We start from the raw sequence: 26,512 nt of genomic DNA, 5'->3' as shown, positions 1-26,512 counted from the left end.
TCTGTAGGGCAACAAGTTGGCTACCCCAATGTAAAATCTTCTGATAAAGGTACCCCTGACCATTAGGTCCAGTCGCCGATGACTCTGGGGTTGTGGCGCTCATCTCGCTCTGTAGGCCGAGGGAGCCGGCGTTTGTCTGCAGACAGCTTCCAGGTTATGTGGCCAGAATGACCAAGCCACTTTTGGCGAACCAGAGCAGCGCACGGAAATGCCGTTTACTGCTGAAGCGGTACCTACCTACTTGCACTTGACGTGCTTTCGAACTGCTAGGTGGGCAGGAGCTGGGACCGAACAACAGGAGTTCACCCTGTCGCAGGGATTCGAACCGCCGACCTTCCGATCGGCAAGCCCAATGCTCAGTGGTTTATACCACAGCGCCGCCCACATCCCAAACCACGAATATAAGCTCTTAAATTCTCTCTCACTCTACAATTGCAGTAGTGTAACATTACTGATTCCTGATTTTACACCAATGCTGTACAAAATCTTTTAAATGCACAATACTTTTGCCCCTAGAATACTAAATCTAAGCAGACAGCTGGAGAATGGAGAAAAAATTATTACCAGTGTAATCACAGTATTTCCCACATAGACTTACTCCTTATAGACTTACTCCTAAATGTGTGTAGAAAGCTACCTTAAACATCAAATTTTCCATTCAGTTACAATGTGACTACCCAAAAGATGCCCTCTTTAGGGAAGACGTGTAGAACTTAATTTAATTTTATAAAGAAACATTGCAGAATTCTATTGCTGAACATAATGGTTGTAATGATGCTGATATGACCTGATTTCCAGGCACATCCTGAAAGATCTCTAACTTCAATTCCTAGGTAATCTTTTATTATTGGAATCATTTTAATCTCAGCTTTAAAAATGAAAAATTATGAAGGCAACTTACATAAGTAAAACACTAAAGCAAGTTCATCATAAAAACTATGTACAAGAAAAGGCAGAAAATCACTCATGGTAAGCCTTGGAAAATAATTTTTTAAAATTCAATTTATCGATCTCCCCAGGAAGGGAGCCACCACTAAAAAGACACCTTTAAGATCGCCTCACCTGAACATTTTCTTCTGTGACCTCTATCTCAGCGGTGTAGATGTAATCAATCAGTTTACTTAAGGTTAGTCCATCAACATCTTTGATCTCGATCTTCTTTGCTTTGCTTTCAGTCATATCTCCTGAAATTCAATTTTAAAAATAATTCCCCCCAAAAAATGTGGTTTGTGTTTCTATTTCCCCCGCCCCACCCCCTTAGGTTCAACTAAGCACATGGAGAAATTTCTACCTATCCGTCTTAACAAAAACAAAAATAATTTTAGCACATTCTAAACAGTGATCCCATTTCTAGATATCTAAGAAACACTACCAAGTTTATGATTCCCACTTTCAAAATTACTTTTAAATATCTGTTTGGCAAGTTAAGGCATCTCTGCTGCACAGCTTTGAGAACAGACAGCTACAGTTCATACAATTGAAAAGCCAATATTCTTTTCTTTTTTTTTAACAATATGTTTTAAAGCAACTGGCCCTGTTTGATACTCTTCCATGAAGAAAGACAGAAATATTCTTTGTTCCCTTTTCTACATTCTTAAAAGGAACAGAAGCCAACAGGCTACTATCGTTATACTCACTCAATAGGATTGCTCTTCCTTTGAAGTAAACCTGTCTACAAAAGAAAGGAATTGGTAACTTGCATGTATCTTAAGATTCCATGCATTTATTTTGCAGCAGTACGTTCCATTGGAAAGTACGTCCATGTCTGTACTCCGTGACATAGCCTTCAAATGGGAGGTCTGTATAAGGGACAGGCCAGAATATCTGGTGTCCACTGCAAGTTGTACCAAATGTATGTACTTTTGAATTGCTTTTCTCTTTGTCATGTGTGCGAAACAATAGAAGTTATTATGATGGAAGTTGCAAATTCAATTAATAGCTTTCTATTACAAGTTCTACTAGCATGATATTGTCAAGCTTCACAATTCTACTCCTGTCTTAACCAAGTGGTAAGGATTTGCCGACATGGTTGGATGGACACCTGCACTAGTGATCCAGGGCAATTGACATTTGAGGAGGGAAGGCACTCCTCAAACCTGCAGTGTTCCATGGCTGGAGTCATCTTCTGAGGTAGTGATGGGGAAACTGTGGCCCTCCAGATGTTGTTGCACTACAATTTCCATCACTGACCAATGGCCATGCTGGCTGGGTATGATGGGAGTTGAAATCCAACAAGCTCTGGAGGTCCAAAGGTTTGCCATGTCTGTTTTAAGAAATACCATCCCCTGCTTTTTCATGTTGCAAAATACCAAGTGTTTTTGTTTGTTTGTTTTTTATTGAAAGATTGAAATACCCGTATCTCTCGTGGAGGAGGCACACATAGAAAGACCTCACATGATTATCACAGGGTCTGGATTGATTTATGAGGGGTTTGGCGGTCCTTGAAGTATTGCGGTCCTGAGCCATTTGAGGCTTTATAGGTCAAAACTATCACTTTGAATTGGGCCCAGAAACTAATTGGCAGCCAGTGTAGTCCAGCCAGGATCGGTGTAATATGCAAGCCAACTCAATGTATACGGTGTGATTGCTTAGTTGTGAAATATATACAGTCCTAGATATAGGTAGCTGTTTGGGGCTGTAACAGAGGAGCTGCAATTGGTCCTCTTACCAAGAGGGAAAATTTGCAATCTCTTATTATTTGCACAAGCTGCAACCCCATCCATGGAGGGAGCAGCTTGAGGGTGGGCGTTTGAGCTCATACTGAATTTATTTTTGCTGGCTCTTCTTTATAAGTGCTATAGAAAGAGAGAGCGCTGATGTCAGGCAAGGCTCTTTTGAGCTATTTGTGCATTTGATGTATTCGTACAATAGCTGAGTATCTCTAACTTTAGATCAGTTGTGCTTGAAAGCTTGAGACTAGGTTTTATTAAATTGTTGTATAATTTCCCCTCTCTTCTGTCATTTTATGCAGCTGAAGGTCAGAGGTCAGCAACTAAATCAGTACTGAACTGGCCTGTGGGCCAAACACTGAACTGAGGGGGGTCACAGTTTTCCTCGATCTCATTCACTGGTAGAAGAAGTATAGTAATTGGAAAGGAACTGTTAGGGTGGCAGGCCCTGCCCTGTGGAACTGCCTACCAGTAGAGGTTCAGCAGGAACCATTCCTCCTTGCCTTTAGATGTCTTTCGTTTAGACAGGCCTCTCCAACATGAATTTCTTTTATTTTAACCAATTATGCCTTTTCATTGATATTTCTGTTGATTTTGTTTTTATATACAGTATTCCCCTTTGCTATTTTTGTTATGGAAGTACAGATTATGAATTCATAAATAAATGAACCCATACTAAAGCTGTCTCATACATGGTCTGAAAATTTGCCCATCTGTCCCACTGCAGTCTTCTCTGACTAGCAGTGGCTCTTCAGAATCTCAGGCAAGGAGGAAGGCCTTTTTCCTTCACTTGTTTAATTTAACTAGAGATCCCAGGGATGGAACCTTCTGGCTACAAAGTACATGCATTACTAGAATCTTTCCTCTGTTCCTGCCATCTTAGGCCAAGAAAGACTGTGAAGAGGCTGCTGTTACAAGTTCATACTGGCTTCCGTAGTGAGCATTAAAAGGGAAAAGGGATGAACTAGGGGCAATCACATGTGTCACTGCCTGGCAACCACATAAGCATCTTTTAACTTAGTTTATTGTTAATCAAGAAGCAGAAAGGGATAATGGCATGGTAGCATGGCAACCACATGACTTTCACCTCCCCTGTCCTGCTGTTTTGAATTAAGATTAGTACAGAAGTGGTTGCCACAGGTGCACCTTAATTTAAAGTGACCCAGGGATGATTAGGATTAGGTCCCAACCTCTTCCATCTTCACTCTGGGGCCAGAAGGCGTCCTTAAAGAGCCAGATCCACCAACTGCTCACTAATTTAGGTCCTTACCTACATTTCACCTTTGCAGGAGTCAACCTGAACAAGTAGTATCAGCACAGCTATTAAAATGCACTTTAAACTAGCACCTTGCTACTTCTAAGGGCCAATTCTCACAAGACAAGTGTCTTACATAGAAGTGTTTTTTTAAAAGCAAAACCCTACATGGACCCCACATGTTGCATGTCAAATGAGATGAGTACACAGGTGTCTGTCTATTTTACCACTCACCACTTAAACAAGGAGGAAAGTAACTATGGTTTGCAACTGCAATGGTTATTGCAAAAGCAGAAAATCCACACCTTACCTCAAAAGCAAGCTATCAGATGTAAAAATATATTAATGGTGCTATATACTTCCACAATTAAATTAATTACCAAACCATTTTCTGTAAAACAGTCATTCAGAAATCTGTGTTATTCCCCATGCAGTGTCTTTTGTTCTCTTATAGCAAAATTCCTAAGGACTAGTTCACATGTTAAAGCTGCTACATACAGAGAGTGAGACAAAGCAAAGAAAGGGAGGCAAAGTAAATGTGGTGGTGTTTTTGCAGGAATCAGTGGCAGCACACAGGCTGAATCCCCACAAAATATCCCTCAAATCTCAACCTCAGGCTCACTACAAACTTGAGCCCGGGCCCATGGCAGCCTTAACATGAAAATGGTCTCCATTATGGAGATTACTCCGATCTTTGACATGCCTCACCAGTAGAATCAAGTCTGGGATGAATACTCCTAATGCAGGATACGTTATCTGGAAACACACACAAATGGCTGTTCACATAGTATATTATAAACCTCATGTTTCCTTCCCCCCGCCCCACATACAGAACACCTTTAAAAACAGTCAGAGGCCTATACTCAAACCCTAATGGATACCAAATAGAACTAATCTGCATCTTAGAATCTGCACCCTACACTAGCACCCAAAACATAGCTTGACTCCAAATATATTTTAATCAGCAAATAACATTTGCTCAAACGCCCAAAGATACCTGTAAACATTGCACAGAAATACGGACTGCAGGCTGCCAGGACAATACGATGGGCTTCGATCTCAACATCTTCAGCAACAATCACCACATCACAGAGAAGCCGCTTGCTGTGAAGACATCAAAAAATCATGGTTTCAGAACATGCTTCCAAACTGCGCTTTCTATATGCAGACTTGAAATGGTCTAGTTTCCTTGAATGACTCTTCTGCTATACAGCACTATTAAGGGGGATGGGGAGGTGCTTGCTGTAGCCTCTATGGGCAGCCCTCTGGGATATTCAGTTCATTTTTAATTAACAAACATGACAATTTAGCTAGATTTCAAGGTTATAGTCTCGCAAATCTTATTTCAATATGTGGGTGAATTCAAGATCCAAGTGTTCAAACATACAAAGAACTGTTAAAAAAAACCCCTCATCCATTTTGATGAATACTGAGCTGAATATATTTATATCTACAGCTTATGCAAAAGGTTTTTTCCCTCTGTAATTATGTGTAGGTGTCTTAAGACCAGTAATCCATTATTGGATGTCAAGTAATTTTTAAATAAATGGGAATAGCACGAAGAAACATCTTTGGAGGGGCTTTGTCTTTTATTCAAAGCAGTTGGTAACACAGCAGTAGCCTCATCTGTCTTGCATTGAGTCTCCTCCCTCTTCAAGCCCTTCCAAAAAAAATTACCCCCAAAGAGTACATACACTTACCTCAAACCTCCTGCATTGTCCTCAAAACTGAGGCTAGACCACACACGAATGGTAGAGAACCAGTCCCCCCCCCCCCGATGATTCCCAACACTGCCATGCCTGCTACCAGTAGGCCTGCTAGGAGGAAGAGACCATTTGTGATGGCTGCCAAGAAGCAGGTGTTGGCAACTTATTTCCCTCCCAGCCTTTCTAGTTTGTACATGTTCCCTGTACAAGGGGTATGCAAAGGGACTGAGTGGGCAGCAGCAGCAAAGGCCACTGTAGCTCAAATTGTGCATTATCTGCTTGGGGATGCTACACACAAAAAGGACTTGCCACTGGGATATCCCAGGTGGAGAGGCAGCAGATACGGAGAATGAATAGTAAGAGCAGGCAACACAATAGAAAGGGGTAAGGAAACTCTCCTCCCTCCCATGCCCCATACACCTCCCACTGATCCCCTAAAATAGCATCCTAGCCACATAGCGCACACTAGCCTCCAGCCACTAGGGTTCTTGCAGCACACAAGTCTAGCACACTACACAACAGCTAGGGAAAGCAGGGGACTCCACAGGTTAAGCTAAGAAGGAGGCCTCTTGCTGGCTTTCCACTACCAAGGTCACCATGTCTGGACAAGGGCCACCTGTTCTCAGTTCATCCTCTGTGACAGCGAAGGCTCAAAGCACAGCTGCTATCACTGATACTAGCCAGTCCAGGAACTCCAAGCTAAATGGGAAGGTGGAAGCACCTGTTATTGACATAATACTATATACTTTACAGTGTGGGGAGGAGAGGAATGCAAGGGACTCTGCCTGAAATCTTATAAACTAAGGGACCCGATGCATTTGTGGCCTCTTGACCTCCTACAGGAATGGCCACTGGCTAACCCAGCAGACATACATATGGAGTAAAGTGCACCCCCCCCAGCCCCAGTCATCATTAAGTTCTCACTGGTCCAGACTTGCCATGTGCGTAATATTGCCATGGAAATCAGCCTTTGCTAAAAACAACAGATTTAAGGCATTCAAGCAAATGCCACAATTTAGTTCTACTACAGCTCAGCAGCAGCAGGGAGCCAAAAGCATAAATTGGTAATAAGCACACAAGGAAAGAGACAACAGAGGCTTAAGGGCAGCTGTAGTCTTACATGTTCAAAAGGGCATCATGCACAAGAGAAGCCATTAGTTTCCACAAAGAGCAGCACTGTCATACGCTCCCCCATTATCCCCCACTGCACTCAAGTTACAAAAGGAATAAGCTAATATTATATCACTCCAAGTACATATTCCACATAACTTAGGCAGCCAAGTGCTCAGGCACATAAGCAACTTTACTCCAGTCCCCTCCTGTTCTGTGACAGCAGACTAGAAGTAGAAGCTATCAGCCCCAAGATAACGAGGGGGGGGGGGTGTAGGACTCTTCACATAATGCTGATGCCCCTTTTGACATTACAGACATGATGTGGGGAGCTGCTGTTCCATGTGTTCATCTGATAGCATTGCCATAACGCTTAAAAGCACATCACCATTTGGATCATTATCAAGGAATTTTTGCCCAGCAATTTGGTGGCAAGCCTTTATGCATTATAGCATCTGCAGCAATTCCGCAGCCACCTCTGAAGAGTGCTATAGTCCTGTCCTGGTCAGAGTGTGTTGCAATTCAAGAACAGTCATACCACTGAAGTCAAACGGAATCTGTTCTGGAAGTCCATTCAACTTCCAAAATGTCCGGAAACCAAGGCACAGCTTCCAATTGGCTGCAGGAAGGCAGCCAAAATGGCTGCCTTGAATTTATGTTTCCTAGGGGATCTGCATATAGTATACACTATATCATAGGCAATACAATAAGATTTTGCTGCACATGTTGATATGCACAAATCTGCTATGAGCCAATCAAAGTCAAGCACTTTTATGTATGAGAAACTAAATCTCATCGGATAGCAGGGAATAAATATGTGACCCACAAATAACTCTTTAATCTATCCTGGGCACAACAGAGACATTTTGGATTTATTTACTGCATCTCTAAATAATGTATGGCAGGCAGATATGTAATTAGATTAAGCTCAAGAAAAGATGACAAACTCAGACACACAGACCCCTATCTTAATTACATACATGATTATTGTTTACCCTAGAGCCAATTTTTATAGACAAATGTGGGGCCAATGATGGACTGAACAAGGAATTGTGGTATTTAAAACAAAATAGACTTAACAGTAGACTAACATAGGAACCTAAACAGGCTCTTTTAGCCAACATGAAATTTCTAACTGGTGTGCAAAAGGATTGGTAGTCAAACAGAAATCAATTTGCACTAACCATTTTTCTCTGCAATTAAACGTAGGTGTTGTAATACGTGTAACACTAGATTATCACTTTTTAAATAGCTTTGATCTTCTGGAGATCTTGATTATGTGGTGATTTGCACCAAATGAAAAAGCACACCGAGCATTCTTTTTATTTAAAGAGAGATTCTTTTACTGTGGGAACATTTGAAAATGTTTAAGTGGGTTTATAAAAAAATATTTTGTTTGTAGCAAAGCAGCCACAAGCATGTTTGTGTAAAGGGAAGCAACAGCAAAGGCCTCCAAACATATAATACTATGCTTGCTTCTTTCTACTGAATAACCTGTCAGCTATCTTGATTTGTACTGAATAATTCCAAGTAGAATAATTCCAAGCCATTTCAAACATCATACTTATAATATGCTTGATATCCTCCTGTGGCTGACTTCAATATCACAACACTCACACCAATAACGTCACATCAGTAACACTGGAGGCAGCAATGCTTCTGAATACCAGTTGCTAGAAACCACAGGAGAGGAGAATGTTCTTGTGTTCAAATCCTGCTTGATGGTTTCGCCCACAAGGATCTGGTTGGCCACTGTGAGAACAGGATGCTGAACTATAGATAGGCCACTGGCCTGATCCAGCAGGCTCTTCATGTTCCTATGAAGTTTTGCATCAAGCAACTGATCTGAATAACTTAAGAACTTTCCACACTAGCATAAAAGCACCATCCTTGTGTGAGAACTACCTGTGTGATCTGGGAGACTGACATGACACAGAACTTTGTATTTTGAGACACAACCCTGCTTCAAAGCAATGCTTGAACGGAACCTCTTTTTTACAAAGTAAATATGTAGCTTAGATGCCTCCTGTTCAAACTAACAAGCGGCAAGGGCATGACAATGCAAATTGAGCACGAGAAGTACCTCCTTAGTTCATTCATGACTTTGAATGCCTTTCCCATGTGACAAGGATTGATGGTCACTGTTCGCTGGTCCTTATCTTCATCTTCCTCAAGTGGTTGGGGGGATCTCTTGATGCTAAAGACAAGGGGGGAAAGGAAGTTGAATTTTTTTTAATTCTCAAGAAATAAAGGAAAATATGACCCAATAACAATTCATGCAAAACTACTGGCATGTTCACTGACTGTGGTATCACAGTTTCATGGTTTTATCTGGCATTGGCAGCTGTCTCCACTATGTTCTGAAGTGTAACTAGAGCACCCTTTTAAGATCTCAGCTATGCTGTACATGCCTTCTACACAACTATGTGAAATATGTGCTAGAGAAGCATGCATAGGTTTTTTTTTTCTGAACTGATACAAATATTTGTGGATCCTAGATTTGGGCATTTCACATTTCAAGCAAGACATATGCATATCTACCCACTTCTGAAAAAATTAAGAAAGGCAAACGGAAATTGATCATTTGGGTTTCAAAGCTACAACAGTCAGATTACAGTGGTTTTATCATTGATCTCTTATCTACTGAACACACACACACAAACCACAGCCCAATACTTTTTATTAAACCTAGAATAGGCAAGTGTATAAACTATTCTGCACATTACCAAGACGCAGGAATAGTGTGAGTCACACATCCTTTTTCCATGCATCCAAGCACTGTGTGAAGGGGAACTCGCACATTTTCTCTGCAGGAGTCACTTATACATCCTCTATAGTTAACATGCAAAACAACCCAATTAATCCTTCTGCCCAAGACTGAAGGTCAGTTCATATTACCTTAAAAGGAATGAATGTAGGTGTACAGAATGAGTTTTTTTACTACATGTCCAGTTCCTAATGTTTCAATAGATGTACATCTATTATGTGGGCACAAACAACTGTCAATGCGCAATGGAAATCAGGACTTAGTTAAGCAGTAAAACAAAATGCACAGCCACCTCACTATATGCCATAAAAATTAGTCCATGTGTCCTTTCTGTGTAATTTCATGGTCTTATGAACTGGGCCTTACATAAAAGACCCAAAACCCTTGTTTAATTTAAAATGCATAAAGTTACTCAGAGTTAATGTATTTCCTTAATGTAAAAAAGGCAGGTTATAGATCTAAAGGCAATGGAAACAAACAAAATAATCTTGCCAAACCAGTTTCCCCTCTAAACAAAAAGACAAAACAAAACAAAACACATTCCCTAACAACACTGCCAATACAGCTGTATGCAAATACTTCCGCAAAGCGCCTGAACCATTTCCTAAAGAGAGAGGCCCAATTTAAACATAACGCTGGGCAAGACAGAATTCAGCCATGGGGTGTTCCATACACCAGCTTCACATTTAAACAAGGCCATCAGCCCCTGCACATGCAAGCCAGACCTCTGGTGTGGTAGCAGTGTATGCACAAGGAAAGGCAACACAGTTCACAAAAAGTGCTGGTGAACAGAATGCTGCCGTAAAGTTTGCCTTACACACCCAACATATAGGTTAAATCGAGATCGAGATTCCTTTGAAAACATTTTGTAGAATCCTTCTTGCTGTTCCAGATATATTTCTGCAAACCTTACTGTAGCTCTGTTTTTATCACCACCAGTATATATTGTTAGCAAAAAAAAAAAGGCCCATGAAATACCAGGAAGGAGGCTGAGGTGAAAGGAATGTTCCAGTATCTTGCCTCATCCCTTTCTAGTACACTCTATCCCTTTCAGCCACCTCTTCATTCTAGCTTTCCTATCCTCTTCCTTCTCTCTCTTTCTCTCTCTTTCTCTCTCTTTCTCTCTCCCTCTCTCTCTCTCTCCCACACACACACACACATTTTTCCGTGTATAAGACTAGTTTTTACCAAAAAATTATGTTTAAAATTGGGGCTAGTCTTATACACAGGTAGTGCTGAGGGGTGTTTTCTTAATTTGGAGTCCCCCAAAATAGGGGGCGTCTTACACATGGGGTCATCTTATACACAGAATAATACGGTGTGTGTATACACACACAAACACAGAGAGAGAAATATTCCTGTGGCACTCTCCTCCATCCACCCATCCAAACAAGCCTCTGGTTCTTTCCCACAATACAGTACTTTAGTCTTCTGTATAGGAATGAAAAACAGTTACCTACTTATGTAGGGGGGAAAGTAGATGTATTGCTGGGTCAGTTATTATAGCAGAGGCTAAACCCTCATGTTCTGAGGTGTTTAGAATCCATATTGCTCCTAACTGCACAGCTGTCTTCCTCAGTAATTCTAAATGAGGCCTGAGGCCTGTGTCCTTACTTGGGATCTCCAGTATAGCCCATAACAGTTAACAGACTTCACACCATCAGGGCTTCTCCTTAGCTGGGGAAAGAGAGCTTTACCTTCCAGTGACTGCTATCACACACCTCAACACCAGTTTCTTCCCCACTTCCATTTAAATTAGCTGCACAGCGGTCAACGAATATGGTACTTGGAATATGCCAGGATAGCATAGGCTACCAAGGCAAAATTGATGTGAATTGCAGAGGCAGCAATTCCCTTTGCTCCTGGGAAAACAAACATGAGTTTTAGCTGCCTCAATTGCAACAATGGGAATGTTCAGGATGTTGGACTGAAGTGGTTGTTGTAGGAAGCAGTGCTGTGCTATAAATTGCCGTAACGTTGTTATTGAAATAACATTGTGGTAAGTGATAAGGCAATATACTGGTGAACAAAAGGTGAAGACTTAACAGCTTTGCTCTCTCCCTCCTAACCAATAAGAAGTGATGGCAAGTGATAAGAAATGATGATAAACCCTCACACCTCTACATCAAAGCAATTAAGTTACTTGAGGAGGGGAAGTAGCAAGGTCAATGGGGGGGATGTGGGCACAGAGAGAGATCACCGCCTAGAAAGTACCCCAAAGTAAAGACAATAAAAGACAACACTCAGAGGGCTATATTCAGTCCTAGGCCTGAGGGGTCATATCAAAAAATGTTGTCCTGTGAGCAAAAGGACTTCCACCAGCAAAACAGGATTTCCACTTCTGCACCAGAGGGTTGGGCAAACCCTTGGAACAGATTGGGGGGTGCCGGGGTGGGGGAAGTCCTTGTGCTAATTGGACAACACTGCTAGACTCAAGTCATGGAACCCCACTCCTATTCTACAGAAAGAAAAGCTTTCCACCCTGGTTTATATGGTGGGAACAAGGACTGCTCAGGTGCTTGGAGAAATGAGAGGTAACTGGAAGACAAGGAGCATAGTGGCACAAATGTTGGGGTAGCACACTGGAGCTGAATGGCCAGTCGAAACCAGGGTGGTCGTGGCAACAATATTATTGGGGTGGACCCAATGCATCTGCTCAGAGAAGCGTTGGACCCCCTGAACCCATTTGAGTTTGACATGCCTAGAGTAGAGCAGGATAGAAGGTTGAAAGATTGTTGGCAACTGGCTAACAACTGATTCTTCACCCTGCTCTCTCTTTCCACAGTCACAATGTTTTAAAAACTTCAGAACTTATGTTCAATTTCCTGCTTCACATTTCAGCCTCCACCACCAACCTGAGTATTCCACAGCACTTTCATGGATGCAAGTATGTCCACTTTGAAATCACATTTGGAATTCCATTAAAACCAACAAACAAAATGTTACTCCATGGCCCAAGCTCCCTAGCAGCACTGCTGGCTTATTTAAAATCAGCAATTTGGATATTAACATTCTGTGCTCTGTTTATATGCCTCTGATGTATAATAGGCCTGCTTGTTTTAAAGCCCTGCTACTTCACAAACAGGAAACCCTTCAGCTTTCATCCTTGGATCATACAGAGATACAACAGAATTAAACCTGATAAGAGTAACTGGGAAGTAGGAAAATCAGAGAAAGACACAAGCAGAGGTGGAATGGGCTGCCTCCTTTATAAGCTGGCGCTTTCTGTTCACAGGAACATTTAATTAATTAATTTCTCCTGGCATACTAGCAGTTCTTCCACAATATACTACTTTTGCACCCTAGCGTACTACCTTACTTTCAGCACAAGGCTCTTCCTCCCCCACTGCCCGCCCAAGAGGAAACATTTATACTCACCAAACAGACCCCATGTTCTCTAGTCTTTTTGCCTCCAATCCCTACAAAGCCCACAGATACGTGCAGCTCTTCCTGCTTAATTTACATACTAGCCAGCACATTGTGAAAGCTCAGTTCTACTGTTTGCCTGACAATTCACCCTTTCACGCCAGTGTTTGAGGACAGTGATGTAAAAGCCTTTTAAGACAGAACAACACTCACTTTGGTGTTAGCAACTTTTTTTCTGCAGGGTTCCCCACCACACATACCACCTATATGTGCATAGAAAAGTGCAGACAATGAGTGTACATAGGGCTAAGGAACAGGTCTTGCCACTGCATTGCCACTCCCACCCGCACCTTACCTTCATGCACGTGCAGGCATATGAACAGTAGTGTTGATTATGCTATTATAACTAGCAATGAAAATGGTGTTTGTCATGCTGATCACTTGATATTGATGATACTGCTAATATAAATGTGGAGGGGCAAAGGGGGTGTTGAGGCACATAATGAGTCATTAGAAAGTTGAACTGCTTTTACCCACTGAACAGAAACCCGGAAGATGATCTAGTAACCTGTGAATTGACAAAGAAAGTATTGGGTGGTGCATTTACTTCTAGTTCTGCAGACAATAAAAAGCACCCAGGGACCTTGCCCCATTGGAGCACCTGCTGGTAAATGCACCAAAGTCTCTCCAGGGACTTATTTCTATAGTTTACAAAATCAGATGTAACCATAATGTCCCTAGAAGAGCTGAGTACAGTGGTAGCTCCGTTTGCAGACGGGATCCGTTCCGGAGGTCCGGCCGGATCCTGAGGTTTTTGCAACCGCAAAGACCGTTTCTGCGCATGCGCACGTGGCAAAAACCCAGAGAAATACTTCCGGGTTTGCCGCTTACATATCCTGAAGTTTATGTAACCAGAGAGATACGTAAGCGGAGGTACGACTATATTATTTGGGAATATGACACAATGAATTTTGGCTGCATAACCTTTATTAGATGGTTACGAGGATTCAAATAACAATTTGCAATAAATATAAAGGTGTCCTGGTGGCAGTGAGGTGCTGGATATTTCTGGGAGGATTGTCATTAGAAACCTAGTATGAATTGGTTTGGACACTTGCTTTTGCTGAAAAGCCGATGTGTCAACTGAAAGCAGCCAAAAGACTAATGGACTGGGACTCATTCTGTGGTACACAGCACAGCTTTATTAAGCATCCTTCAGACGCAAAAAAGGCATTGGAGGGACTTGCTTGAATGATCAAGAAAACGTACCACTGTCACTGCCTAACCTTATTACCCAGTCACACGCAGCTGATTTTTGTGGTGTTAGTTTTGTTAAACATACAAGATACTCATTTTTAAACCTTTTTCTTACAAGGTTTTAAATAAAAATTACAACCACCAAACAACTGCTATTGCTGAAATATTTCAGTCATTGATCACATTAGTTTTTCTTGCTCCTATACCCAGACTATCACATATAGTAAGTGATTCAACCATCATATGAATTTATGCTCATTTGTCACAAACCTGGCAGCACACAGGGAGAGCAAGTCCTTTCCTACACATTTTAATATGAGTAGCATTGCTCCATGCACTATGAAGAATTGGTTTTGAACAACATTCCAGAAAGGAGATCACTGCTGCTATTGATAGCTCAACAATTTTCATCAGGACTGTCAAGTTAATACTATGGTCCTCACCATTTAATTCTTTCTGCATATTCCCACTGAAGAACTGCAAGTGGACTGTGCTACTGGGAAGACCATTGGGATTTGTCTTTGATCACTAGAATAGGGTTGAAACAGAAATATGACCACTGAAACAACAGAGAAGGTGGCACTGGGGGAAGAATACTTGCAAATAGCCATGAATATAGGGTATGGGGTGTAGAGAGAAAGAATCACTTCTTTTCAAGCAAAAATTAAACAGCTTTTTGTTTAGCACTATTTAGATGCAATACTGCCATAAGATTTGATAAGACTAAGGCAACACTTTTATGCATTTTATGCAGCACTTTTTATGCATTCACTAGTTCTGACTGCATATTGGCCAGAAAGGGAATCTCATTGCTTGGGGTACGTGATCAGCTTTCCAAAATTTCAAAGACACTTTCAGCATCGAAAAGCAGAGACAGCTTGAGCAGCTTTTTGGCAAAGTCAACTGGTACTTTGCAACAATGCACAATCATAACAGTGAACGCATGTCAGTGAGAAGGGAAAGACATGTAGAGGAACCCAACACTTTCCATGGATAACAGATGCCTTGAGACAGAACACATAGCACACATGCCATCTACCAGGCTATCCCTGTAGGGAGGAAGTCACTACTGAAGGTACTCCCATCTGTCAGCATGGGCCTGGAGTCAAGAGCAACACGGAGTTGTAGAAACCACATGGGATTAGTCTTCCAGAGTCTCGGAATTGCATTAACTATGGATGCAAGACAACCTGTTCTGGCAACTGCTCCCATCAAAAATATGAACTGCAATGCACATCTACGTGCTCAGAAATAAATCATTACTTGGCCCAAGTACAGTAAATAGTTCCTTGCAGGGTGTCTATCATTAGTGGTGGTGTTCAGCAAGCAATATGAGAGTCCCTACAGCAGCATTTCCACAGCCTGATGCTATTAAGTTGTTGTGGATGACAACTCCCGCTGTCAGAGATGATGGAAGTTGTAGTCCAAAACATCTGGAGAAGGCTTCCCAATAGGGTTTCAGACTGATCTAAAGATAGAAGTTAAAAGTGATTAAGGAGGTTCACCCCTGCTATCCTCACTCCTCCTTCCTCTAATTATTCCACTGTCAAAATTCAGTTTCCCACCTTACAGGGGAATTTAAAGTTTACAAGACAGTGGGTGTGCAACACTCTGATTACTCAAGAGGGATTCAATGTTTTAGCAGTATTACATACCTTGGTTATAATTTCAGTATTACATACATTGGTTATAGCATTTCTAGTATCATCAGTCATCGTCACCACCACTGTCATTCCTACATCCAGGCAACTGAACTCAGCTCCAATAATTTCAGCAAACTAGCAATGACTGGAGCTCTGGGCTTTCCAATACTTTTTTGCATCCCGGTTACTACAAGAAAGGAGATGAATGCATCCCTTCCAGTCATCCCACTCCCTTTCCTGGCTCTAATACCATTCATTTCTCACAAGCTGAAGCCAGAAAGAAAGTCTGACATGCAGTCCACTCCCCCCAATACCCTGATGTATATTTTTCTTCAAGTCAGTGCCCCTAAGTTAAGTGGAACCTCATCCCCAATAACTGTTTGTTCAAATGTTTGTTCTCTGTGTTCTAAGAACAGGCCGGGGGTTTCGTTAGTGCTGCCCAACCATCACCTGAGCTGTCCAAGGTTGCACAGAACTTGGTGCTCAGGATCGTATTTTTATAAGAATAGCTGTATTCTAACTTCTTATGTGAACCACGCAGATACATATTTCTATGAAGACTGCTGAACAACTATCTTTAATAATATATCCACAGCTACCACAGCTATGGCCCCATGAAACAGCTCCTGGCTCTACTGTGACAGCTGCCTGCAACTTAGTCTATTAAATGTGGTCATCTCTCATTCTGAAACCCCATATACAGTATATAACGAAGCTGCTTCCTTCTCACAAATTTCTCTCATCACGAACAAATGGGCAAAGTCCTCAGATTCCAAACTCATAGCAACTCCAGTGGGAGGTCAAAGCTCTCAAAGAATCTAGGAGCAAGTGTGTACATCAAGATAACCAGTGGACAGGGAATGAGGCTGAGCTACTGATAGTGTACAGTAAGCCCACAGTCGAAAGCCCCCTTCTCTCCCTCTCTCTGCAATTATTGGAGAGATGTACAGATATACCATAAATGTGTGTTGACACCAAGGATAAGAGACCAGTAGACTGTGGGTAGAATAAACCGTTTTGCTGATACGGTTTTGCAATAGGCCCTGGATGGATCTCACCACAATCTTTAGCACATGCCAGGAAAATGAGTTCTGAAGGAAAGAGAGACCATCTTACAAGCCTGACAATCTTCACTTATTCCTCCCCAAACACTGGGTATCAAACAGAGCAAAGTGCTTCCTCGTGATACATTCCCACACTTACATGGGATTTATTTAGAATATTTAGATACCACTCAGTAACAAAACATTATACTTTTTTTGGGGGGGGAGGGCAGGTTACAGTAAAGAAATATAGGTGAATACAGTCGTACCTTGTATCCCGAACGCCTTGGTACTCGGACGTTTTGACTCCCGAATGCCACAAACCCAGAAGTGACTTTTCTGGTTTGCAAACATTCTTTGGAACCCGAACGGGGCTTCTGATTGGCTGCAGGAGCTTCCTGCAGCCAATCAGAAGTTGCGATTGGGTTTCCCAACGTTTTGGAAGTCAAACGAACTTCCGGAAAAGATTCCGTTTGACTTCCAAGGTATGACTGTACTGAAACCACATGACTGAGCTTATTCACACAGGTCTTCCAAATAATGCACACAGACACTCCATGAGGCTGAAGGACAACAGTGAATGGAAAATGTCTACATGATCATAGTAACACATGTGGGTGCAGTTATTTGGACATATAGTGCAGCTCAGTGAAAATACACCATAAGGAACAAGCTCTGACACAGCTCTGGGCATATGAAAGTGGGATGTTCCACTGATTTCAAGGAGGCATTGGATCTCAACCTTTAGAAAGAAGTATCTGAAGCAGCATTCCATCACAAACCGATAGCAGCAACAAGTTAAATCATACTATACTATGGGAAGGAACTGCATCTGATGTTTCTACTGCTTCCATATGCAGCAGAGCCTCAACTTTTCCCCCTTTTCTGAAGGCATCCAGTTCACAATGTGCAGAGGAAGTGCTCTGCACATCCTGTTTTTCCAAGAAAGCAAAACTAAGTATTCTTTCCATAATTGTTTCACGCAGTTCAAATCCCGTCACAATGCAGGAAAAACACATTTCTATTTTGTAAAGTGGAAAACACTGCTACACCCTCTCACCATGTTCCAAGTATTATGTTTTATAATCTTCGTTAAGCATCACGGATATTGTAAATGAACAATACAAGACAAGGCCCTTCTATTATGTGTACTGTACCTATTACTGTTTGCCTTTTCGTGTGCTATGTTACAGGTCACTGGTGGTTCTGGTTTTGTCTCTGCTTTAGAAGGAGACATAGGCATTATCTCCGCAATGGATCTGTAAATGTTCTACACTCATGTTGGTTTAAGTGTCTAAAATACTGCCAAACTGGTTAAGATTTAAAAGATCTGAAATAAGCAACCAAAAGCGAGAAAAGCGTGCTCAGTATCGTTTTGGCAGTTACTACCAAAACTGTAAACGCTGGCTCACTTTGCATGTCTTTCCTTATATAATTGTGATTTACATTTCTTTATGGAGAGGAAGTCTATCATGTGACCAGAATCACATCACAAGATCAATCACTGTGTTGATCAACCACAGTGATGATCCGATCACATGATGTCCTCCATATCAGGCAGCCACAGGTGGATCATGCAAAGCCATTATCTGTCTGCACATGCCAAAAGCCCCCCCCCCCAACCTCATACCCCAAAATAAGTCAAATCAGCAACTGTGACAAAAAAAAAACAAACAACTGCAGCAAGCAATAGTTACTAACATGCCACAACAGGAGACCAGATTGTGTGAATCAACCCTGTGTTGCTTTACTAAAAATTCTAATGTTTCCATAGCAACTGTTTGGGCTCCCACAAGCACACTTCCTGTACTTTTTTTTTTTTTTAGTTTTATTAAATCCAAACAAGTTAGCCTTTCACCTATGTAATTGCTGTGCCAAGGAACGAAGCGGACATGTATCTGCGGATTAGAAAGTGAATTCCAGAACAGCTGAAAAAAAGGGGGGGAGGGATAAATTAAAAGGGAAAGCGGAGTTCAAGCTGGAGCCAGCAGACCTGAATTTAATCACTGCTCCTGCATTCTTAACGTGTGGCCGGGCTACTGCCTGCTGTTCACAAGGCAGACTTCTCACTTAATCACATACAGTAGTTGTATTCTATTGTGCAAACGAAGCAGATATATAGTTCTATCAAGCAGATATGTATTTCTATGAGGATTGCCACTTTTATTTGGTTATTAAACTCAAAACAATTAATTTAAAAGCCTGGCCCGATCGAGGAGGAATGGTTGCTCTCAAAAAGACGATTGCCTCCTTCAAGTAGCAAAGACTCTTAAAACTGCACAACCACAGGGCGCCCCAGGTCAGCCGCTTGCAAAGCGATTTTCAAGTCTGAAAAACACGCCGAAAAGAAGCGGAAGGAGGGAGGCAGGGACGGAGGGAGGAAGAGAGAGAGAATTTCAAACCAGGGCCATCGGAGGCAGGAAGTAGGGAAGGGAGAGAGAATCTGGAAAAGTGATGAAGGATTCCGCGATGAATGAGTGGGGAGGGGAGGGGAGGGAGAGAGCTCGCACTGTGCAAACATCACACAGCTCCAAAATACAAATAACAAGACAGCCTGCCAGCGAGCAGAACTGACGATCCTTTGGGCCACGACAAACAAACGCACGCAAATGAACCGCGCCACGCGGAAGGTTATTGCAGCAGCTAACTTTGGGAGTGATGCTAAATGGATCCGGCAGGGCTGTCCTCCCATGGGGATCGATCGGCCCACCGGAAAGCTCGGCATAACCTGCCACCCCTTGCCTACGCAAACACAAAGGCGCCTGCACTCTTCCAGTCGCGGGCAGACACACACTTAATTCCCTCCCCTCCGACCCGCACAAACCTCTCGTCGTCCATTGTGCGCAGCCGGAGTGGAGCTTGAACTCTGCATGCACCCTCGTCTCCTGGCCTCGGGCAACGCCGCCGCCGCGTCTCCCACCGTTGTCCTCCTTGATCGGGGCGCAGCGAGCCGGCCGAATCAGTCAGCGCCTGTGATTCAGCATGGCTGCAGTCGGCTCCCCTCCTTCCCTCCGCGGAGCTGCTTCCTCTCGCTCCTAAAGCAACAGCAGCAGAGCTTAGCGTTGCAGCAGCAAACAGAACACTCCCTACCCAGATCTCCCCGCTGCTGCTGCTGCTCTTGCTCCAGCCTCGGCAGCCCACTCCCTTTGCCTCGCCTCCTCCCGCTCCAAGCTTGCTACTCTACTAGTCTCCTGGCAACAGCAGCTGTGGGCATAGGTGCATTTGCACCGCCCCAGATGCTGCATTTGCACAGTGCATCCTCGGGGCCTTTTTTATTTTAAACACACACACACACACGGCAAATGTAAGAGAAATCACGTGTTTTTCCCCTGATCTGGCAATTCACCCTGCTCCCAAAACTGACTTTTTTGGTTCCCTTTTCTCTCTTTTTTCCCCTACAGGATGCAAGTGCATTGCATCACTTACCTATCTGGATTTTGATCCCGTCCTGTTCTAAAGTCCCCCAGCAAAGGGAGCCACCTACTTATCACATAGGTAAAAGGCCAGTGAAAAGAGGAAATATTAACATCCAATGACACCAACCCTAGAATTAAAAGTATTTCAGAGTGGGCGAGTGCAAACTGATGCAAGTATTAGAATGCAAGGCAACTGCCCACCCTTTCCTCATCTGAACCACTGGCTAGGCTCGCTTTCAGCCACAGAAAAACATCCTGGGAAATCTAGGCTGTATTCCTAAACTAAAAAGCATTCCACACTGAACTTGGAGCATGCAGGTGACCAAGGTCCCAGTGGGATTTGACTCACCCTTAAATGCCATACAAAGCTCAAACACACTTGCTCAGTTATAACTTTTCTTGTAATCACTGCAGCAGGGATCAAGCCTGCAGATTCCCGTTGCAAATGTGTTCTTACCTTCACTAGTTTGCCTGTTTTCTATCTTATTGATTGGTTCTGTTTCTGTTTATTTATTTAGAAATCTAATAATCCTCATTTAATTTGTATACTGCCCTTCATCTGAAGATCACAGGGTGGTTCAAAACATAAAAATACAACATGAGGACACAAAACACGCAATCAAACAAAAGCCAGGTTGAAGAGGAACATTTTCACCTGGTGCCTAAAGTATGTAATGAAGGAGCCAGGCAAGACTCCCTGGGGGGGAGCAGTCCACAAATGGGGAGCCACCACAGAAAAGGTCTGCTCTTGTTTTCCACCCTCCAGACCTCTCGTGGAGGAGGCACACAAAGAAGGACCTCACATGATTATCACAGCGTCTGGATTGATTTTTGTGAGGAGGTTCTTGAAGTATTGCGGTCCTGAGCCGTTTGAGGCTTTATAGGTCAAAACCATCACTTTGAATTGGGCCCAGAAACTAATTGGCAGCCATTGCAGTCCAGCCAGGACCGGTGCAATATGTCCCGTGCCTTCAAAAAGAACTATTCAATCAAAATCAAAAATTTCTTAACCCATTATATATTAACCAAACAACCACACAGCTCTGTCTTTGCAGTAGATTTTATATATTGTCACACAAACACGCAAATGTAAGCAGCTTTCTGAAATATTTGAACAAATACCTGTCTGCTGAAGGACCAAACAGCCTGTTCTTTCATCTGTCCTATACATTTCCACTCCTACAAAGAGAAAATGGAACATGTCAGAGGAACACTGTTGGTTTGCCAACACTAACATAGAGTAGTAGTGGGTAAGAGTGAGCTTCTGAATCCTTGGTTATAACCCTTATTAACTAAGTGATCTTAACCAGGTTGCAGTTTCTCAGCCTGTTTACCATATGAAAAATGGTTAATTTCCATTAGCGGTCAAGGTACATCTTTTGTCAACAGAATACAAATGTATTGCTTCCCTGCAAACTTACATATAACATGAGTCCTTTCTCTTGCCTACAACAGGCTTTTTCCTAGGTGTGCTTTTCCTGCAGTTTGTCCACTTTATTGCTGTCCGCCTGAAACCATTCAGCAATTTAATTTTTGTCCATGTTGCATTCCAGCTATAATGTGCTACAGTGTGCAGAAATAATGTTTATTTAAGCATTATTGATACTACATGCTGCTTGTATCTTGGTCTCTCCACCACACCTGTTAGAAACCAAGGGCAAGCGGACTACAGTCTTAGCATGCATTTATAGAACTTACACATGACAAAACAGGCCATGCCCAAATAAGTATTGGACAAAGCATTTCAGCAAGGTATTAAAAGTATCCTTTGTCTACTTCCAAACTCCCTTCAAAGCTGAACCAGTGGAAGTTGTTTTTGCTAGAATTCCCATGCACTGCCCTTCCCTATTAGCACTGCTATAATTCTAAATGTACTTATTTTGATGCCCCCATTGAAATTTATAGTTAATATTTTTAGGGTCAACGTTTCAAGCTGGAAAGTAATTCGGAAAGCTGTTTGAGAGGACAAGTGGAACTTCCTTATCATCTACCATGTTTAATTTAAAAAAAAAACTCCTAAGGAGAACTTTCTTTCCAATGCGTTTTTCCCCCCTTATGGACAAGAATTCAACAAGCAAAACATTTTGTTAAACAGAAATAGTGATAGCATGCAATTAAATACACATGAGTTCTCCAAGGTGGGGAGAAGGGCAGCAGGGAGCCATTGACTGTACAGTGGTACCTCGGGTTACAAACACCTCAGGTTACAGACTCCGCTAACCCGGAAGTAGTACCTCGGGTTAAGAACTTTACCTCAGGATGAGAACAGAAATCACGCGGTGGCGGCGCAGCGGCAGTTGGAGGCCCCATTAGCTAAAGTGGTACGTCAGGTTAAGAATGGTTTCAGGTTAAGAATGGACCTCTGGAATAAATTAAGTTTGTAACCAGTGGTGTTGTTTAGGCATTTAGTCGTTTCCAACTCTTTGGGACCCCATGGAAAAGAGCACGCCAGGCACTCCTGTCTTCCACTGCCTCCCACAGTTTGGTTAACTCATGTTGGTAGCTTCGAGAACACTGTCCAACCATCTCGTCCTCTGTCGTCCCCTTCTCCTTATGCCCTCAATCTTTCCCAACATCAGGGTCTTTTCCAGGGAGTCTTCTCTTCTCATGAGGTGGTCAAAGTACTGCCTTGTCATGGCGAAGGGGCTTGAATAACTCAGAGAAGCTATGAGCTATGCTGTGCAGGACCACCAAAGACGGACAGGTCAAAGTGGAGAGTTTTGACTAAACGAGATCCACCTGGAGTAGGAACAGGCAAGCCACTCCAGTATCCCCACCAAGAAAACTCCACGGACAAAAACAACCAGAGGTACCACTGTACAATTAAGCAGGGTAGAAAAGAAACCACATTTTGCAAACTATTAAACTCCTCAAAATATGAGGTGCGGATGATGGCTGTTAAGCAAGGACTCTAGGCTCTTATTAATTCCTCCTTGTCCTATGAGACATAAGAGCGCCCCATAAATTCTCTACGTTCAAATCACAGCCACATAGAAGTGTTGCTGTACTGAGGTTGATTTCAGCGTGGATGAAATGACCCTTTCAGCACATACCTGATGGAACATAAAGTACAGTGGCATCCACCAGACTCACATTTGAAACTTTGGAATAATGTTTTCCCATAAAACTCTGTGAAACATGGGTAGGTAGGGGAAACTGTTTACTGAGGGGGCCTGTATTCTCATGTTACTAACAAAAACATTTTTAAGAAAAACATGGATAGTATGCTTAATGCCTTGGAGAACTTACAAGGAGAGGCAGACCTAAATGTTAACTGAAAGCTTCCATAGTATAAGGGTGTGAGAGATTATTTATGAGTCCTACATACATAACTCCAAAATTGCCAACTGCAGCTCTGTGCCTTAAAAGCTGCAAGTACCTCTTCTCCCATCACGGCAGTCCTAGATAAATGGAAAAACACTCTGCCATACATCTATTTCCACATGTTGAACCCAGTGTGCTCCTGTTTTGGATTCTAGCCAACCATGTCCTCATTTGAAAGAGTCCATAATAGTTCCCATCCCAACTTTTCCAATTTCCCTCCAACAATTGGCAAGCTCAGGGCTTGGAAGGCTGTTTTGAGGGGAGGGGATTTCGCCACTTTAAGGAATTTTACCCTTAACAATTATTCACATTTCTGCAAACCTTAGGGTTCTTGTGCATGGCTAGTGTAGTTTTGGACACACAAGGAGTGACACACAAGAGTCACTGTTAAGTTTCTACAAGGCCTTGCAACAAAATGTTGCACAATATCCCTGGAGTTTGTTACCTGTAGCTGAAGGGCTTGAAAAATAGAAGCCGTATCTAAGACTGGGTAACTGATCTGGCCTGGGCTTTTCACCATGTGCAGAAACTGTTTTTGAACATTTAAAAGGGAAACCATTCTGCACCAGAATCAATGGAGCATGAGGGTTTTAAATGCAATTCAGTGCTTGACTTGGCCTGGGAGAAAGTCTGACCTTGACTGCAACTCAAGCATGGAGGGTTTTTGTGTGGGAATCCAAACCCACTTCAAAACTACTGTAGTCTGCAACATTAACAGTGGACTGCAGTGCCAGGGACACTGTAAACTACTCTCAGGAATGAGGCCCAGCAACAAGCTACACTGCAGGTTTATATTGCCCTCAGCCCACCTTGCACTTTGAAGATAAAATCAATGAGTAACATTGCAGCCTGACTGTGCCAGTATTCAGTATGAACTACCCTGCAGGGCTGTGTGAACCTCTTCCCCCAGATACACCCTCTTCCAAACTGCAATATGCGCAAGGAGCCGCATTTGATTTGGAATCCCTCTCTCTCTGTGTGTGTGTGTGTTTTCACACTAATTAAGAACTAAGTTCAAGATACTTTGGGGTAGGTTTTTTCAGAGGGAGGCAAGGTTGGATAGACATGCTGGTGCCCAATCCCAGCTAAATTGAAATCCTATGTATCTCTACTGACTTCTGGCCAGCCCTGGAGCATTTTAAAACAGGTAACCTGATTTGCAGCAGAAAGCAGTGTGTCTCCTCCAACCACTCCATTCCATTTCCCCCACCGTCTGGTTTTCCAGGTGCTCCCCCATCAGTATTCCATACCCACTGAGAACGTGCTCAGTTTCATGGGGCTATTGAGGGGTGGGGGTGAGCAAGGGTGTTATAAAGAAGTTTTGTACTTAAGAACTCAGTATTACACTCAGTCTGCAGATACCTCCTTTTGGTTTGTGGGCTCTACCGTTTTCGCCACATAAGTGCAGGCACTCTCCCCTAAAGATCAAGAGAAAGAAAGATCGTTTTTAAGTGAAGGGCTTCATCATCAAAAGTATAGGACTCTCTCAAAAATCTTACCCTAGCAACCCTAATCAAGACAGTATAAAGGACCTCTTAGCTTTCATAAATTAATTCACATGGAGACTGATCTTTTTCTGGAACCTCTGTAATCCTAGCTCTGACACTGTGTGTTAGAATCACTAGCAATCCAAATCTTCAGATTTGCTGTGCCAGCAAATGAATGCTTAGTATTATCACACTAGCGCCAAGGATTGAGATTTAGGCAGAGTAAGCTTGAAGTTGAAAGAAAATTGGCATTTATTGCTTACATTATTCAGCCACTTGATTTCTCTCTTGAAATCATTCACACAAACCTAGCATTCTGAGGACTAATTCTAAGGCTGCTAGCACGCTAATCCACTTGCAGCACAAAAATATAGTTTCTCTCAACCCGTAATTGTTCATGTTTGTCCTCACATGCTGCATTGATTCTAGATCCTGCTGACCACAAGGTGTGGTTATTTGATACACATTTGAAAACCTTCCACTTGGTAAGGTTATGGGTGGTTGTGGTGACATGTTTTCAACGTACGTATTGTTTTTTCCCTTGGCCTTATTTATGTGGGACTTTGTTTTTGTTTGTAAGTCCCATTAGGTTGCCTTGGGCAAGATAAAGCAACTAACGGATTTAACAAATAAATAAGTAGGTTATCCACACCTTTTCCTCCTTGCACATTCCCTTAGTGAATGGAGGATGAAGTGGTGATTGTGATCTTGGTATACACCCATCTGTGTCATTGGGCAGTAGTGGATACACCCCCATTGCCAGAACTGCCTACATGTTTTCAAAGCGATATCGAATAGGATCAGTCCACAATGACTTTTTAGTTGAAAAATGAAACAATTGTCTCAAGAAGTGCTTCTTAGAGGCAAAAAAATATGCAGCAGATCTAAATTATGTGTGGACTATTTTACAAATATTGTTTCTACTTATTCTAGAATAGCCCTAGGCTACAGAACTACACACATTTTGGACTGCGCTGAACAGACACTTATTTCTGGATCAGAATTTGACCTCACAGGTATCTATTTATATGACTGAAGTCTATGGGTCAACATTTCTTTGTGACATATTTGTATTTTGGAAATCAATCACTACACCCTAGTGCAGCAAATATTCACTCTATGTAACAGCCATTTAGGAGCTGAACAAAATATAAACAGATCTATAAACTCTTGTATATTGTAGAGTTCAGTAATCTATTGACCTATTTTTTATGTGTAACTGCTTTATGAATACTTTGTAAGTGTTGAAAGTCATAATTTTCCAGCATTCTTGCATAGCCCAAATTACAGAAGAGGTTAAAGATCAAATATTATTCTATAGGATTATTTGGACTGAGTAGCACCAAGATCAGATCAGTTGTTCCCCTGGTTGCTCATTGGTTAATGATTGTTTTATGCTGCACAGCAGTGCAGGTAGAGTTGTGCTTTCCCAGGTAATTTTTGGATAAGCTTATGTAAAGCTGACTTTC

The 26,512-nt window shown here is 42.3% G+C and overlaps 1 protein-coding gene across 9 annotated transcripts in view; it reads right to left on the bottom strand.

The window, feature by feature from the left end:
- KLHL3 (kelch like family member 3) overlaps positions 1–26,512 on the bottom strand; it is a 94,650-nt gene that overhangs the window by 23,606 nt on the left and 44,532 nt on the right. For 2 of the 9 annotated variants that reach the window (XM_083428869.1, XM_083428870.1), the window contains exons 2-6: positions 21,355–21,411; positions 19,641–19,851; positions 8,824–8,937; positions 4,922–5,028; positions 1,063–1,184 (exon numbers count right to left, since the gene is read on the bottom strand). In XM_083428869.1, the coding sequence (XP_083284995.1) occupies positions 1,063–1,184; positions 4,922–5,028; positions 8,824–8,937; positions 19,641–19,851; positions 21,355–21,411 (611 nt within the window). Of the gene's footprint in view, positions 1–1,062; positions 1,185–1,637; positions 1,673–4,921; positions 5,029–8,823; positions 8,938–9,638; positions 9,719–10,967; positions 11,067–18,262; positions 18,286–19,464; positions 19,532–19,640; positions 19,997–21,354; positions 21,412–24,901; positions 24,975–26,512 lie in introns of those variants that run through there. The other 7 variants (XM_083428871.1, XM_083428872.1, XM_083428873.1 and 4 more) reach the window with 7 other exon arrangements.

The sequence above is a fragment of the Podarcis tiliguerta genome (genome assembly GCF_965153285.1).
Source record: "Podarcis tiliguerta genome assembly, chromosome: 2".
Lineage (NCBI taxonomy): Eukaryota > Metazoa > Chordata > Lepidosauria > Squamata > Lacertidae > Podarcis > Podarcis tiliguerta.
This window is presented reverse-complemented; position numbering and strand designations above follow the sequence as displayed.